The sequence below is a fragment of the Chiloscyllium plagiosum genome, chromosome 11 (genome assembly GCF_004010195.1).
Source record: "Chiloscyllium plagiosum isolate BGI_BamShark_2017 chromosome 11, ASM401019v2, whole genome shotgun sequence".
NCBI classification, from domain to species: Eukaryota; Metazoa; Chordata; class Chondrichthyes; order Orectolobiformes; family Hemiscylliidae; genus Chiloscyllium; species Chiloscyllium plagiosum.
Genome location: NC_057720.1, coordinates 67,958,212 through 67,974,966, shown reverse-complemented (window position 1 = coordinate 67,974,966; position 16,755 = coordinate 67,958,212). Strand labels below are relative to the sequence as shown.

At 37.6% G+C, this 16,755-nt stretch overlaps 1 protein-coding gene across 5 annotated transcripts in view; it reads left to right on the top strand.

Moving 5' to 3' along the window:
• LOC122554524 (dual specificity protein phosphatase CDC14A-like) overlaps window positions 1–16,755 on the top strand; it is a 180,447-nt gene that overhangs the window by 46,287 nt on the left and 117,405 nt on the right. For all 5 annotated transcript variants that reach the window (XR_006313008.1, XM_043699680.1, XM_043699682.1 and 2 more), the window contains exon 5: window positions 15,753–15,832. Coding sequence is in view for 4 of the 5 variants with exons in the window: in XM_043699680.1 (XP_043555615.1) it covers window positions 15,753–15,832 (80 nt within the window). In the remaining variant the exon portion in view is untranslated. The remainder of the gene's footprint in view (window positions 1–15,752; window positions 15,833–16,755) is intronic.

Genomic DNA, 16,755 nt, shown 5'->3' with positions numbered 1-16,755 from the left:
CCGGTAGGTGGATCTTGAGGGTACAGATTATTTACTGTATGTGAGGAGGTTAGCAGTGGTGGGTTAGAAAATATATTGAAATGTTTGACAAGTGGATAGGCAATGGCCACTATTAAAGAACTAGTGCTTGCTTTTCAAGAAACGGTCTGTCCTTTTTAAGACAAAAATATCCAACAAGAGAAAAGCAATAAATACACGATTAACAAGAGAAGTTAAGGATTGTGTGAAATTAAAGGAGCATGCTTGAAATGTTGCCAAAAGGAGGACCAAGAAAGTGATGAAAGAAGAATAGAATATGAATGTAAAGTAGCACAAAACATAAAAATGTCTTCTAAAAGCTTGAGTATGTATATTTATCTGAAACAAAAGTTAGTCCTTTGTGGGTAGAGACAAGAGAATTTCTAATTATGAGTATAGCAATTGCAAAGAAGCCACACAAGTGCTGTCTATACAGAGAAAGACATGTAGACTCCTTTGAAATAACTAGGATTTAAGGCTCTCGTGATCAGATTGGGGAACTGAAATAAATGAAAAAGAATATTGAAGAAATTCCTGGACCTTCACCGTTGTGAGTTGAAGAGATGGCCGCAGAAATAATTGTCATTCTCAGGTTGGTAGACTGTAATCAGTTCTGCAAGGATCCCCGTTGTTGACTATTTGTATCAGTGATCTTGATGAGAAGGCCTATTTACACATTTACGGATAACACCAAACTTGATGGGAATGTAAATTGTGAGGAGGATACAAAAATGCTTGAAAGGGATTTAGACAGGTTGAGTGAGAGGGCAAGAGCGTGGCAGATGGAATATGGTAAGTGTGAGGTTATCCATTTTGACAGGGAGAATAAAGGTGCAGAGTATTTCTGAAATGATCAGAGATTGGAAAATGTTGATATTTAATGTGACCTTGATGTCCTTGTTTTTACAACACTGAAAGCAAGCATGCAGATGTAACAAGCAGTTTGGAAGGGAAGTGTCATGATGGCCTTTATCACAAGAGGATTTGAATACAAAAACAAGTTTTACTTCATTTGTATTGAATTGAGAGTGCACGTAAAGTGCAGTATTGGTGCCCCTTGCCCAAGAAAGGATACAGTGCCTTCCTATTGAGGGAGTGTAGTAGAGATTCATTATACTGATTGAGACCTGAGATGGTGGCACTGCCCATTGAGGATAATTGAAGAGGCTGGGCATGTATTCTCTGGAGTTGAAGTGAATGAGAAGCGATCTCACAGAAATTTTCAAAATTGTTAAAGGGGTTGGTACAGTAGATGCAGAAAGTATGTCTCTTGTAGGCAGATGGTCTCAATTTAGGGTAATGGGGTCTCATAATAAAGGGCAAGATTATTTAGTACTGACCTGAGGAGGAACTTCTTTATTCAGAGCGGGTGATGAATCTTTGAAATTCTCTATCTCAGAGTACTGTAGAATCTCTGTCATTAAGTTCAAGACATAAATTCATAGATTTCTAGTTACTAATGACAACAGGGATGCAGAGTTAGTATGGGAATAGGTGTAGAAGTTAATCAGCAATGATCTAAATTGGTGGAGCATGCGTGAGGGGCTCAATGCTCCTGCTCCTATGTTAGAACATAGAACAATACAGCGCAGAACAGGACCTTCAGCCCTTGATGTTGTGCTGACCTGTGAACTATTCTAAGCTCATCCCCCTACACTATCCCATCATCATCCATGTGTTTATCCAAGGATTGTTTAAATCTCCCTAATGTGGCTGGGTTAACTACATTGGCAGGTAGGGCATTCCATGCCCTTAGCACTCTCTGAGTGAAGAACCTGCGTCTGACATCTGTATTAAATCTATCACTCCTCAATTTGTAGTTATGCCCCCTAGTACAAGCTGACATCACCATCCTAAGAAAAAGACTTTCACTGTCTATCTTATCTAATCCTCTGATCATCTTGTATGTCTCTATCAAATCCCCTATTAGCCTTCTTCTTTCCAATGAGAACAGACCCAAGTCTCTCAGCCTTTCCTCATAAGAACTACCCTCCAGACCAGGTAAATCTCCTCTGCGCCTTTTCCACATCCTTCCTGTAATGGGGCGACCAGAACTGTACACAATATTCCAATATGCGGCCGTACTAGCATTTTGTATAGTTGCAGCATGACATTGCAGCTCCGGAACGCAATCTCTCTACTAATGAAACCTAACACACTGTATGCCTTTTTAACAGCATTATCAACCTGGATGGCAACTTTCAGGGATCTATGTACATGGACTCTGAGATCCCTCTGCTCATCCACACTACCAAGAATCTTTCCATTGACCCAGTACTCTGCCTTCCTGTTATTCTTGCCCAAGTGAATCACCTCACATATAGCTGCATTGAAGTCCATTTGCCTCCTCTCTGCCCAATTCTGCAGTTTATTCAAGACCCCCTCCAACCTGCAACATTCCTCCACACTGTCCACTACTCCATCGACTTTAGTGTCATCTGCAAACTTACTAACCCATCCACCTATGCCTGTGGATAGGTTATTTATAAAAATGACAAATAGAAGTGGTCCCAAACAGATCCTTGTGGCACACCATTAGTAATAGGACTCCATGCTGAATATTTTCCATCAACCATCGCTAGCTGCCTTCTTTCAGAAAGCCAGTTTCTAATCCAAACTGCTAAATCACCCTCAATCCCATGTCTCTGCATTTTCTCCAACAGCCTACCATGTGGCACCTTATCAAAGGCTTTACTGAAGTTCATGTATACCACGTCAACTGCCCTACCCTCATCTACATGCTTGGTCACCTTCTCAAAAAATTCAATGAGGTTTGTGAGACATGACCTGCCCTTGATGAAACCATGTTGACTATCTGAAATCAAATTGTTGCTTGCTAGATGATTATAAATCCTATCTCTTATAATCCTTTCCAAAACCCTTCCTACAACAGAAGTAAGGCTTGCTGGTCTATAATTACCTGGGTCATCTCTGCTGCCCTTTTTGAACAAGGGCACAACATTTGCAATCCTCCAGTCCTGCAGTACTAAACCTGCAGACAATGACGACTCAAATATCAAAGCCAAAGGCTCTGCTATCTTCTCTCTAGCTTCCCAGAGAATCCTCGGATAAATCCCATCCGGCCCAGGGAACTTGTCTACTTTCACTCCTTCTAGAATTGATAGCACCTCTTTGTAACTAACCTCGTCCTTTCTAGTCTAATATATCATATCTCAATCTTCTCCTCTACAATATTCTACTTTTTCTGAGTGAAAACCAATGAGAAATGTTCATTTAGCACCTCTCCAATCTCCACAGCATCCACACTCAACTTTCCACTTCTGTCTTTGACTGGCCCTATTCCTACCCTAGTCATCCTTTTATTCTTCTAAACTGCTCATGTCCTCTCTTTGCTCTTCTTAACTCTCTCTTTAAATCCTTCCTAGCTAATTTATAACTCTCCATTGCTTCATCTGAACCATCTTGTCTCATCAACACATAAGCCTCCTCTTCTGCTTAACAAAAGATGCAATTTCTGTAGTAAACCACGGGTTCCCTTACCTTATCACTTCCTCCCTGCCTGACAGGGACACACCATCAAGGACACGCAATGTCCGTTCCTTAAACCAGCTCCACATTTCCATTGTCCCCATCCCCTGCATTTTGATAACCCATTCTCTGCATCCTATTTCTTTCCTAATCGTGTTATAATTGCCCTTGCCCCATCGATAACTTTTGACCTGCGGCAGGTACCTATCCTTTTCCATCACTAAACTAAACGTAACTGAATTATGATCACTCTGTCCAAAATGCTCACCTACAACTAAATCAAACACCTGGTCTGGTTCATTACCAAGCACCAAATCCAGTGTGGCCTCCACTCTTGTCAGCCCTCGACATATTGTGTCAGGAAACCCTCCTGTACACATTGGACAAAAACTGATCCATCCGACGTACTAGAGTTATCACATTTCCAGTCAATGTTGGGGAAGTTAAAGTCCCTATAATGATCATTCTGTTCCTATCACTCCACCCAGAATCATTTTGCCAATCCTCCCCTCCACCCTGGAACTCTGCGGAGGCCTATAAAAAACTCCAAGCAGTGTGACCTCTCCTCTCCTGTTTCTAACCTCAGCCCATACTACATCAATAGACAAGTCCTCGTCAAAAGTTCTTTCAGCCACCGTTATACTATCCTTGACTAACAAGGCCACACCTCCCCTCTTTTACCACCTTGCCTGTTCTTAATGAATGATCTGAACCCTTGAACCTGCAACATCCATTCTCACCCTGCTCTATCCATGCCTCCGAAATGGCCACAACATCAAAGTCCCAGGTACCTATCCATGCTGCAAGCACACCTACCTTATTTCGGATACTTCTGGCATTGAAGTAGATAGACTTCAAACCAACTTGCTGTCTGCCAGCACGTTCTTGTGACGGTGAAATCCTGTCCCTGTCCTCCCTACTGTCATCCTCCTGTGCACTGCAACTACATCTCAGGTTCCCATCACCCTGCTGAGCTAGTTTAAACCCACCAGAATTGCATCAGCAAATTTCCAACCCAGGATATTAGTACCCCTTTGGTTCAAGTGAAGACCGCCCTGTTTGTACAGGTCCCACCTTCCCCTATTGCGCAAAACAAATTTGGGGTGGGCTGGAGACCGTAAAGAAGGGGATGTTTAAATCCTACTAAGGAAATATCCATTGATATACAATTCAAAATAGAGAATTAGCTAGCTCCCAGGGATTTTTTTAGAGCTGTAATTATTGTTGAATTAGGAAGCACATTAAAGCCTTGCCTGTTTAAACCTATCTCTTAGTCGTGGTTTGCTAGCACCTAAAGTGGATTCGGATTTCACGTCTTTCTGTGGCTTTTTTTTCCTGTGGGGTAATGAATCCACAGGGAAAAAAGAATTTATTGAGAAGTCCTAATATTCAATGTTTCAGGAATACTCTGCACTCAGATTAAGCTGATGTACACGTTATAACAAAGGCTAGTATCTTGAGTTACAGTCTTTTGATACAGATAACTAACGTTAATCCATCTCTTTGCTTGAAAGCCAGTTTTGTTGCTATTGATTAAAAAATGTTTCCTGCATTTGCCCTTGAATGGCCAAATTCTAATTGCAATATTTTGTCCACCAGAAAAATGCTTCTCCGTATCTACCCTATAAAATCTTTTTCAGGCTTTATATTCAAAAGAGTCTAAGCTAAATTTATGTCACCTATCTTAATGTAATCCCCCTAAAATCAGCATAGTTTTGGCCATTTTACCTCAGTAATATCATAATGGTTTTGGAGGATAAACAGAGTGCTCCAGAATGAGTCTGACCAATGTTCTATTGAAGTAAAAGACTGCTTTTTTTCTAAAAAGAAATTGTAGTCCTCACTCCCTTACATTTAGTTTTTTTTTTAAAAAGATTTTCCCCAGCTGTCAGCTTTTAAATTGTGTGTTCAGAAGATAAATCATTTACATCAGAAACATCAAGACCTTGGTTCCAAAAATGTACAGACCTTGGTCTTGAATATTACATCAGTTGATTGTCGTCTTGGATAGGGAATTCTAAAGATTGGTTGCTCTGTCTGGGTGAAAATTCTTCTCATTTGTTTGGCTGACTCCTTGTTCAGAGACTGATGCCTAGTGCAATCTTCTCCAGCCAGAGCAAACCCTAAGGTTTACATGTTTCTATGACACTAAATCTGCCTAAAATCCAGAGTGTATCTATCTTCAGGATTGTCCTCTTATTCCAGAATAAGTAGAATAAACAATTGTGGTTCACAAACTAAGGGAAGCATATCTTCCAATTATCTGCAAGCTTGAATGAAGGATTGAAACTGTATATTGTATTCAAGTCACTAATGTAATGAAAAGTTGAAGCCCCAGACTGATCCTTGTGGACAGATCAATGTTTTGTCGTTCTGCCAATCGGCACATGCATCCTTCATCCTCACCCTCTTAGTCCCAACTGTAATCACTGTAACTGAAACTATGAATATTTTTGTGAAAGAATTAATTTATAATGTAAATGCAGTGTGTTATCTTTTATGTTTGCACTGGCCTATTTTAATCACATAGACACCTTAGCAAAATTAAAGCCTATTTATGGTACTTTATCCATTCCTGTTGAACTTCCGTACATGCATCAACCTTGTGGTCCACAGCAAACATCTTTCTTAATTTATCCAGAAATTTGAATTTAAGTTGTGATTTTCCATGTTGGCTTTCATTTATTCTCCCAAATATTTTTCAACTATGATTTCTAATTTGACTATTTATGATTTTAAATTAACTTGGTGTTCTTGAAACAACAGTGCATTTGAAAGATTGCGTAATGGAGATGACTGAAAATTGCTTCCAAATATCAAAAGTGATTTAATTGGATGACATAAGTATTGCACAATAAAGCCCAACCTAGCAGCATTATTGAGAATTAAGGATGATCAAGTGTTTGATTTTCAGTTTCTGGTCATGAATCTCACCTGAAAAGACAAGTTTATTCTCAAAGGAGAAGATTTAAAGATTAGATGCAAGATTGTATCTATATAGTACGTAATAGAGTACATTTGTTTATGATTCGGGAGTTCTCCACAATTTCAAAAATGGGAGTTTGTTTGACATGTAAGAGAAGAGGACAGTGCTTCATATTTCACATTCCCGTATATGATTGTTTAGTAAATTTGATGAACATACTTTTGTAAAAGGTTTAGGAATATGATCCATGAACCTACTCAATACAGAAAAAGCTTGAGGGACTGAGTGGCCCACTTCTCTTAATTTGAATGAGAACATTTTGAAAACTAATGTATGACTTTGGTTATATAACTCTTCTAAGTGTAAAGTTTAAACTGGATAATGTTTAGTAATCTCAAAGTCAAATTTGAATGATTAGAAAAGTGTCTGTATAATTCATGGAGGAATTTGTTTTATTTTCATTTTGAAATGCTATTATAATGTTTGGACAAAATTATCTTTTTCCACATTTCATTTCATGTCTGTTGCTGTATTGAAACAAGTAGTATTGCTTCAGAGCTTTGACCATTGTAAGTTTTTTTTTAAGCATAAAGATTCCTCTGGAGGAAATCTTTACAGTACACCTTTTTTCAGAGCTTTACTTATGTTTAGTAGCTGCCAATTGACATTCTTCTGATTGGATTACACTTATGCAAGTACTGGAATCTCATTGATAGCCTGTAATACAAGCTATGCTGCAAGGCCTTTTTTAATTTAGTAGCTATAAATAATGTATTTGCAGAATATAAAAAAAACTAACAGCTGTCAAAGATACACTGTCCAGCTATTTTTGTTACATTTCAATTGCCATTAATGTTTCCCTGTAAGTGTGGAGGAGACATTAGTTTTTTATTGAATTAAGTTTGTAGATGATTTGTTTGAACAAAAGTTTGTGCTTAGCTTTGTATTGACCTGTTTGAGTGTCCTTACTGTTGACTCCAGCTGTTAGTGCAGGCTGATTATATGTAACTCTGCTGTGCATTTGGAAAAAGGCAGAAGGAAACCATTAACGGATGGTGGAGGCTGCAATTTTCTTTCATTGCATTGTTGACCAGGAATCTCTAGTACACCTGCCATTGATATTGGAAGGACTGACAAGTGTTATCAACCAGACCAAATCCCTCAAGATGTAATAAAATGACAGTTTAATCCCAAACTTTTTATTCTTGTTTTAAAAATAAGTGTAAGGTGTTGTATTCCAGGTGCAATTGGATTGGTCAAACTACTCATCATTAAGCACTTTTTTTAACACTATAGTTAAAATACAGACAAAATAAAAATGAAACAAAAGAAAATAATCAGCTTACCTGTATTATTATTATTATTATTATTCTTTGAAAATGCTTAACTAAATAACAGATACATTAACTGCTAATAATTAACTGTTCCAACGTAGTAACATCCTATAAGTGTACCCTTGGCAAAGTCACATTCAGTAAACAGATTGTTTCACATGCAATTCTAGCAACCAGGAAAAGAACCACAGATTTTAGCTGGTAACAGAGAGGAATAAGAGTTTCTACATCCCGATTCAAGACTCCAGCAATTACAGAAAGCTAAAGCTAAAAATCTTGGTTGTGTGGGAGCTTGACCCCACCCATTCAGGCTGCTTCCCTTGTTGCAACTTTTTTTTAAAACCCAAGGATTCACATTACTTTAGTGGCTTTGAGCAGATTGCTTGGCAGCTCTGTCTCAATCCTTCATTTAAAACAAAGACAAAATACACCTCTTAAAGCCATGGTATCATCATACAAGTTGACTTTCAACAGGTTTGGCTACATTACGAATGCATGATCCTTGACCATCAAGTCCTAGGGCATGACTTGTTCCCAGAACTTCTAGCTCACAGGTAGGGATTCTACCTCTGCTGCACAAGACCTCTTGAATTTAACAAAGAATGATTGCTCAGTGTGCTATGGCAGTCAGAAATTAACATCTTGTACTAAAGAAGAGAATGTTGAAGGGTAATGTGATTACTTTTTCCCTTTAGAATTCTGTAAAAGAAAATGTAGGAGAAATATAGAAAAAGCTAGTTTGCCACTAAGGAAAGTAACTTGCATTATGTTGAAGCTATGGAGTATAAAACGTGCTGGCAAAATCTAGACTGGGAGCTTCATTTTTAATTTTTTATTATCCCCAGGGTCTGTATATTGTTTTCATGTTTTTGTTTTGTCAGAGCTGACTTTCGTTTTATTAGCACCTTACTTGTTCCTTCTCCACAACCATTACTACTGTCTTTGCCTTTTATTCAATAATACCTTTAATCTCCCTCACCTTTTAACCTTTGTCTGACCTTATCTTTTATTCCACATGCCCCTCTTTGTTTCAGCAGCATAAAGCCCATCACATTTCCACCTCGCTTCAGTTTTGAAGAAAAGTAATTTTGACTAGAAACTTACATCTGTTTTTCTTGCTCGACCTGTTGAGTTTCACCAGCACACTTTTTATTACAAGGTATTTCATTGTTGTTTTAAAATAAATTGGCAGGTGTGTAGGAACAGAAGGCGCTTTTAGAGAGGAACAACAAAATGTACAGAAGGTGGGAAGTGACAGCATATAAGAATCAGTAAAGAATTGATTAGATTAGATTAGATTCCATACAGTGTGGAAACAGGCCCTACGGCCAACAAATCCACACCAACCCTCTAAAGAGCAACCAACCCCACCCAGAACCATTCCCCTACATATACCCCTGACTAATGCACCTAACACTACAGGCAGTTTAGCATGGCCAATTCATCTAACCTGCACATCTTTGGACTGTGGGAGAAAACGAGCACCCTGAGGAAATCCACCTAGAGACGGGAAGAATATGCAAACTCCCCACAGACAGTTGCCCGATGCGGGAATTGAACCCAGGTCCCTGGTGCTATGAGGCAGCAGTGCTAACTGAGTTAAAGTAAGAGTACAGAATAAGGGTCATCGGACTTGGAAGGTTTATTCTGTTTTTACTCCACAGATACTCTTAAGACCTACTGAGTTTCTTCAGAAATTTGTTTTTTTGCTTTGGAGTAAGAGTGGCTGTGTAAATCAAAGTTAGCTTCATTGTGCATATATATGGATGAATGGAGTATTATGGATAAGGTTGCTGAACTGCAGGGATCGGGAAATCTGATGTTATATTAACTGAAACTTGGCTTAAAGAAGGACAGGACTGGGTACTAAATATATCTGAGGACAATGTGTCCAGGAAAGAAAAGAGGTGGGTTAGCAGTGTAGATTTAAGAAGAATATTGTACTGCTGGAGAGAGATGCTCCAGATGGGTTAAGGACACACATCGATTTTGGCTAGAGCATGAAAGAATAGAAGTACGATTTCATTGTTTGAAATATTCTATAGGCCACCAATTAGTGGAACAATGTAGATAAACAAATTTACAAGGAAATGATAAAATATTCAAACCTAAATATTAAGATACATATGTATATCATGATGAGGGGCAAGAGTTTATTCAGAACAATCTTTTACATTTAGCCTTTTCCCAATCTAACAAGGAAGGTAACATTGCTGAACCTTTGGTAATGTTGTTGATATGGTGTATACCAACTTAATAGAAGCATTTAATGAAGTATTACATAACAGACTTGTAAGCAAAGTTAAGACTACTTGAACAAAAGGACAGAACAGCATGAGTATGAAATAGATTGAATCACAGCAGTGGTGTAGGATTGTTTTTCACATTGTGGGAAGGTTTATAAGGGATCCTGTGGGATTGTTCTAAGCGCTGCTGCTGTTGTGACACAAAGCTGGGTAGGAGGGTGAGCTTTAAAGAGAATGCAGAAATGACTCACTGTGATTTGCACAAGCTAAATGAATGGACAGATGCTTGACAGATGCAGTATAGTGTGGATTGATGTGAGGTTACCTACATTGGGAGCAAAAACAGGGAGGCAGGTAATTATCTGAAATGGCTATAAATTGAGAGAGGGTAATTGCAACGAGACTCGGGTATTGGTGCAGCAGGCGATCAAGAAGTCAAAAGGTATGTAAGTCTTCATGGTGAAAGGATTTAAATACAGGAGCAGCGATGTTGAACTGTTATTAATACAGGGCCTTGATGTGACCATACTTAGAATATTGTGTATGTAGTTTTGGTTGTCTTATCTGAAGAAGGATGTTCTTGCTATAGAGGGAGTGTAGCGAAGATTTACCAGACTGATTGCATGGATGACAGGACTGATGTATAAGGAGAGATTAAATTGGTTAGGATTGTATTTGCTGGAGTTCAGAAGAATAAGGAGGCATCTCATAGAACCTATATTATACTAACAGGACTAGTCCGTTGTTCCAGATGGCAGGGCAGTCCAGAATCAGGAATCACAGTCGATGGATATCAGTTAAGTCATTTAGGACTAAGATGAGAATGATTTTCTTGACCGAGAGAGTGATGAGCCTGTGGAATTTGCTATCACAGAAAACAATCCAAGCCAAAGATTTTGTGATTTCAAGAAAGAGTTGAATATAGTACTTGCAGCTGAGGGATGAAAGGATTTGGTGGGGTGGGATTGAGAATAAGCTATTAAATCAGATGATCCACCATGATTAATGTTGGAGCAGGCTCAAAAGGTGAAAATAGCCTATCCTTATTTTCTACGTTCTCTGTTTCTTCATGATTTCTTTAATAACGTAAACTTTGGTGTGTAGGGTTCAATATCAAATTTGTTGGCAACATGGAGCTTGAAGTCGTGAACTTTGTAGAGGAGAATGTCGAAATTTGAAAGGCATCAGCTAGTTGGTGAAATGGGTGGATGGACAAAGAGCAGATTCAATTTATTTCAGAGGAGTATAAATTGATTCATTATATTAGGAAGAACGAGAAGAAACAATATAACATGAGTATATTAGTGCGTCTCATGGTACAGGGTTAGTGCTCCTACTTGTGATCCAGAAACCCAGGTTTTAAATCCCATCAGCTCCAGAGATATATAACATCTTTGAACAGGTAGGTTAGAGTACAAAAACAAGATTAAAGGCTGGTTTGACCTCCTCTGGAGTGTTGCATCCAGTTCTGGGCACCACACTTGAAAGATACTAAGGTTTAAATAACTACACTTAAATTCGACCAGCAGGCCATTTTCTGTCATGTTTTGAAACTTTTCTTAACAATTAGTTATAAAACCAAAATTGCAGGAGAAGCTCAGCAGGTTTGGCAGCATCTTTGGAGAGGAAGCAGTTAATGCTTTGGGTCCAATGACCCTTCTGTTCCAAAACTCTGCTTTCTCTCCACAGATGCTACCATACCTGCTGAGTTTCTCCAACAACTTTTGTTTTGTTTTGAGTTGCAGCTGCTGATCTCCCTTGGTACTTGGGTGCAAAATTATGTTTTTACTTTATGGCTGTGAAATTTACTTATTCAAGAGTCCATTGGTTATTCATTTACAACCATTAAAATTGTTTAGCCTACAGTACAAATAGTGTGAAAATTCTCCTTAAGGTTTTGTTTTGTGGGTAGTGTTTCATTTTATTCTTCAGTTGCCGTGGTTCTGTAACTGAAACCTGCTTTTCCTTACAACAATAATTAGTTCTTGCCCAACCTTTTTTTTAGTGCTTTTTCAGCTTGCTTCAAAAGTTCAGTTCAAATTTTTGATTGAAGTCTCTGACAATGTGTTTTCATGATGTAGGGAGTGACATGCCCCATGTACTGAACTTCCAACTATTGCCTAGTAACTTGAGTATTGTTTCATTTGTTACTCTGGATATATTTATGAATGCTGTCAAGTAATTGGCATTTTGTGTGATTTGTCCCCAGCTGAGAGTTAACCATTCATCTTGAAAGAGTCCTGGCTCTAAGTTATATTACATACCATTGTTACCATTTGCTGTCTTGCCTCATATGTTCTTTTTAATAAAATTATTTTATTGCTCTGGTCATTTTGAAAAGTATCCCTTCTCTGATAATCAGCCTTTGGATTCAGTTCTCCATACCACATGTATTTATAATCACATTTATATCCAAACATTTCCAGTCCAAATGAGCCACTATTCAGTGTTATATGTTAATTCACCAATTTTTAGATTAGATTAGATTCCCTTCAGTATGGAAACAAGCTCTTTGGCCCAATAATTCCATACCGACCCTCCAAAGGGAGGCCCACCCAGACCCATTCCCCTACATTTACCCCTGACTAATGCACTATGGCCAATTTAGTATGGCCAATTAATCTGACCTGCACATCTTTGGATTGTGGGAGGAAACTGGAGCACCTGGAGGAAACCCATACAGACACAGGGATAATGTGCAAACTCCACACAGATAGTCACCCAAGGCAGGAATTGAATCCGGATCCCTGGTGTTGTATGGCAGTAGTGCTTGTAGGTGGAAACTTTTGACCTAATTTGAATTTATGACTACTTCTCTTGATCTTTCGGTGTAATCTATTTATCAGAAATTTATGTTTCTTTATTCTTTTATTCTTCATTCTTTCCTTTTTTGTCAAGTTTTTGTAGTGTCATTTCGTGTCTCCCATTGCACCTACACTGCCCCTTCTCTCTTATGTATGCTTCCCCTTCCTTTTGTCGCACATGCAGACAGTGTTTTGCCATGCTCTGTCTTGTGCACATGTTCTTTCCCATAGGCCACTCTCTCTTTTGTACACTGCAATAGAAAAATGCAATGCATCAATAATTTTAAAAACTTCTGTATTCAGAGAAAGTATTTTACATTTGTAAATGTGCACCATATACAAAAGGTAGAGTGGAAATAATTTATGATTTTCAAAACTACTAGTCTGCTTGATACTTATGGATAAGGTTTGGATTGTTAATGAATATGATGCAGGAAACTGTATCCAAAGGATGTGTGAAAGTTCCTGTGTTTCACAAAAGAATATGGTTGTGTTGATTAGATGTACACATTAAGAAATGCCTTAACTCTAATTTCATTTAACTATGTTTGTTCATCTTCAATGTGTTAAATATATGCAAGTATTACTTGTGGCTTTAAACATCTCATATATTAATTGTCTGTTCACAACTGGAAACAAAATGCTAAATATTCCTGCATAGTGACCCCCTTAAACTGTGTAGCATGTCTCATCCTCAGTTGATCTGGAAAGAGTTGTTTGGACCTTGTATGAATTGGTCTGTTATGCATTTTTAATATTTTATTCTGTTCACTTGGAGCATAAACACCTAACATAGCCCAGTCGGATAATATGTTGTAGAATCTGCAATTTCCAAATTGTTGTAAGCTTATTTACAGTTTATAGGAAATAGAATATACTTTTCCCTTTAATTTCAAGGATCATCAATACATAAAGACCTCTCTTTGCACATTAATCTTTTTTTACTCATTTTTTAATTTGTATTCTGTGATCAAGTTTCATGTTATCATCTGGGGATTTAGATTTTAAAGTAAAGCTAAATTGTTCTTTTCATTTTAGTTTAGAAAATTGCTTTTTAAGAGATCATATATCATTTTCAAGAAAGCATGAGACCTTAAGCTAAATGACTAGATGAAGTACTGGGGGAGTCAATTGATGAAATGTTAACAATGTTGAACTTTTCTGACATTCAGAGGTAGACAGGGCCTACAGTTGGTTTTTCATTTGAGAAGAAGAGCTTCATTACAGTAGAATGTATTTTTTAGAGATGGAAAAAAGTATTGAAACTGTTTTATCAATTGAAGTAGACAGGACTTTTCTTAATTCTAAGTTAGACAAAGTCAAATGTAGTCTGTATCTGCAAATCTTGGGGAGAGACCATAACAAGGAGAATAATATTTGGTGAATGTGTAGAAACTTGTCGCTGAAAGAAATGCTTGCAACCCAGGCAGTTAAGTAAGAAATATAGAGTTCAGATAAGAATGATACTTTACTGAGGTTGAGTATCTGTACGGGATATTGCTGTATAAACAGATTATTTTTTTCTTTTGGCTGTTTATCTTAAGATCTTTCTAAATTCTCATATTTTTGTTTTGTGTAATAAATTTGTATGCTTTTTTTAAAAGAACATTGGCACTGAAATGCATTTATTCAGTGACTGATGACCATGGTAATCAAACTGCACTATGATCAATCAAGCCAGATTTTACTGAGACCTGACTTTTTGAGCATTACCATCAACTGGGTTCACAACAATTCAGATATCTAAGTAGTCTTCTGTAAGTTTTATGAATGTTTTGAAAGTAATTCACTTTTAATTTTTTTCATTTAACATTTAAGAAAGAGTTGGATAGAGCTCTCAAGGATAGTGAATCATGGGTTATGGAGATAAGGCAGGAACAGGATACTGATTAAGGATGATCAGCCATGATCATATTGAATGTGGTGCAGGTTCGAAGGGCAGAATGGCCTACTCCTGTACCTATTGTCTATTGTGGTCAGTGTTAACTTGTATACTAATTGTGTGTTCAATTTATTTTAGGTAGTGAACATTAACTGGGAATTTATTTTGATTCAAATATATTGAGGCTGACTGAAAATGTGCTTGAATTGCAAGGTGCATGTTTTGAATATGCTTTCCTCTGTGAACAAAAGCTGTTTAAGTACATGAACATGTAATCTCTAGTTCTATTCTTTACTGATTAGCTTCCTGGAATAGAACAGTTGGCACTCACTCCTGATCCCAAAGAAAGCTGCTATAAAGACTTGGTGGACTCCATGGTGCATATTTCTCCATTATAATGTTAGTTTAATTCTGGTGTCCAGGAACAGTAAGCTCATCAAGCAGGCTGAGAAGAAAATCCTGAAGTATTCTCATAAACAGCAAACTAGGAAGCGAAGTTTGCAGATCATCATTTTAACTTGCTCTCTGTGGAATGATTAAAGACTGGAATGTACAAGTGAAATTAAGGTAGAAGATGAGATATCAAACTTCGGAGAAATAGCTTTTTTTATCATTTAGTAGAGGGAATGACACTTGACTAAAGTATTTTTCAAAGCCAGCTAAATTGAGCAATAGTTTTTGACTTAATACACCATTTGAAAATTCGGCCACATCTCATCAACATGACTTGATCTTTTCAGTGTTTTTTTGCATGGAAAAATTTTGCATTAAAAAGATAAAGCTCCCAACAGATTTGAATCTGCAAAGACAGCCAGAGGAGCAAAGTATTTCTGACAGTATTTTTGCAGTTCTAACTAGGCTTATATGGTCAGCAAGTGTTCTGACTGGCTGTGGTTCTACAACTTAGATTTATTTTTATATTTTAATATTGACACTTCACCTTTGCAAAAATCAAGCAAGGCAAATTTGAAAATATAGCTGCAGTCTGTGCAATAATTTTGAGGACTAGTAGATAACTGTAAATCAGACTTACTGTGTTCTTTCTTCAACAAGGTCATTTATCTTCAAAAAACACCAGAAGAAGCTTACAGATCTCTCGTAGCAGGGAAGAACCCTCCTTATCTGCCATTCAGGTATGATTGCATTGTTGCACATGTAATTTTCTTGGTCTTTCATTTCTTTGATTGCAACATTTAAAAAGATTGACAGTGCTATTTATTTCCCCCTCCTTCCACCCCCCATTCCAAAGTCATCACAAGATAATAGCTTGGCAAGGAAGGGAGGGTGAAAAGTTCCTACAGTACTGGTTTGTTTTAATTTAAAGCATTGGAAAGGTTCAAATGGATTTTCTTTCCAGCATGGAGAGGCTCCTTATACTGAATGCTTCACCTGACGTTGACATGACTTTGTATTTATATAGCGCCTTTTAATATCCATAAACATTCTAAAGGACTTTCCATGAGTGTAATTAAGCAAAATTTAACACACAGCCACTTTATGGATTAAAGCTTGGTCAAAAAGTTAAGAACACTTCAAAGAGGGGTATGAGGATTAGAAAGAAAGGACAACCATAGAGGTTCAGGGATGGAATTTTACACCTTGGGGCTTTGTCAATTGAAGGCACATTCTTCAATGGTGGCAAGGTTAAATGTGGAGATGTTCAAGAGAGCAGAATTAGTGGAGTCACATATTTCAAACAGTCTCAGGATGTACAATGGGTAGAGATTAAACAAATGGGAAAGATGAGAATTTTAAAATTGAATGCTGGTTAACCTGGGAATCAATGTAACGTAATGGAGCACTATTAATGGATAAGTGGGACTTTGTGTGAGTTAAACTGGGGTAGCAGAATTTTAGGTGACCTTAAGTTTATCAAAGATTTAACATAGGAGTCTAACCAGGCATGCGGTTGATAATGGTACAAAGATAGGACTTGGCAGTCTTAGTGCAGATATGTGGCTGAAGCTCAATACTGTTAAAATGTGGCATCGAAGATTGCTGACAGTTTGTTTAGCCTCAGTTTATTGCAAACGAATGTAATAGAACCAGTGGCTAG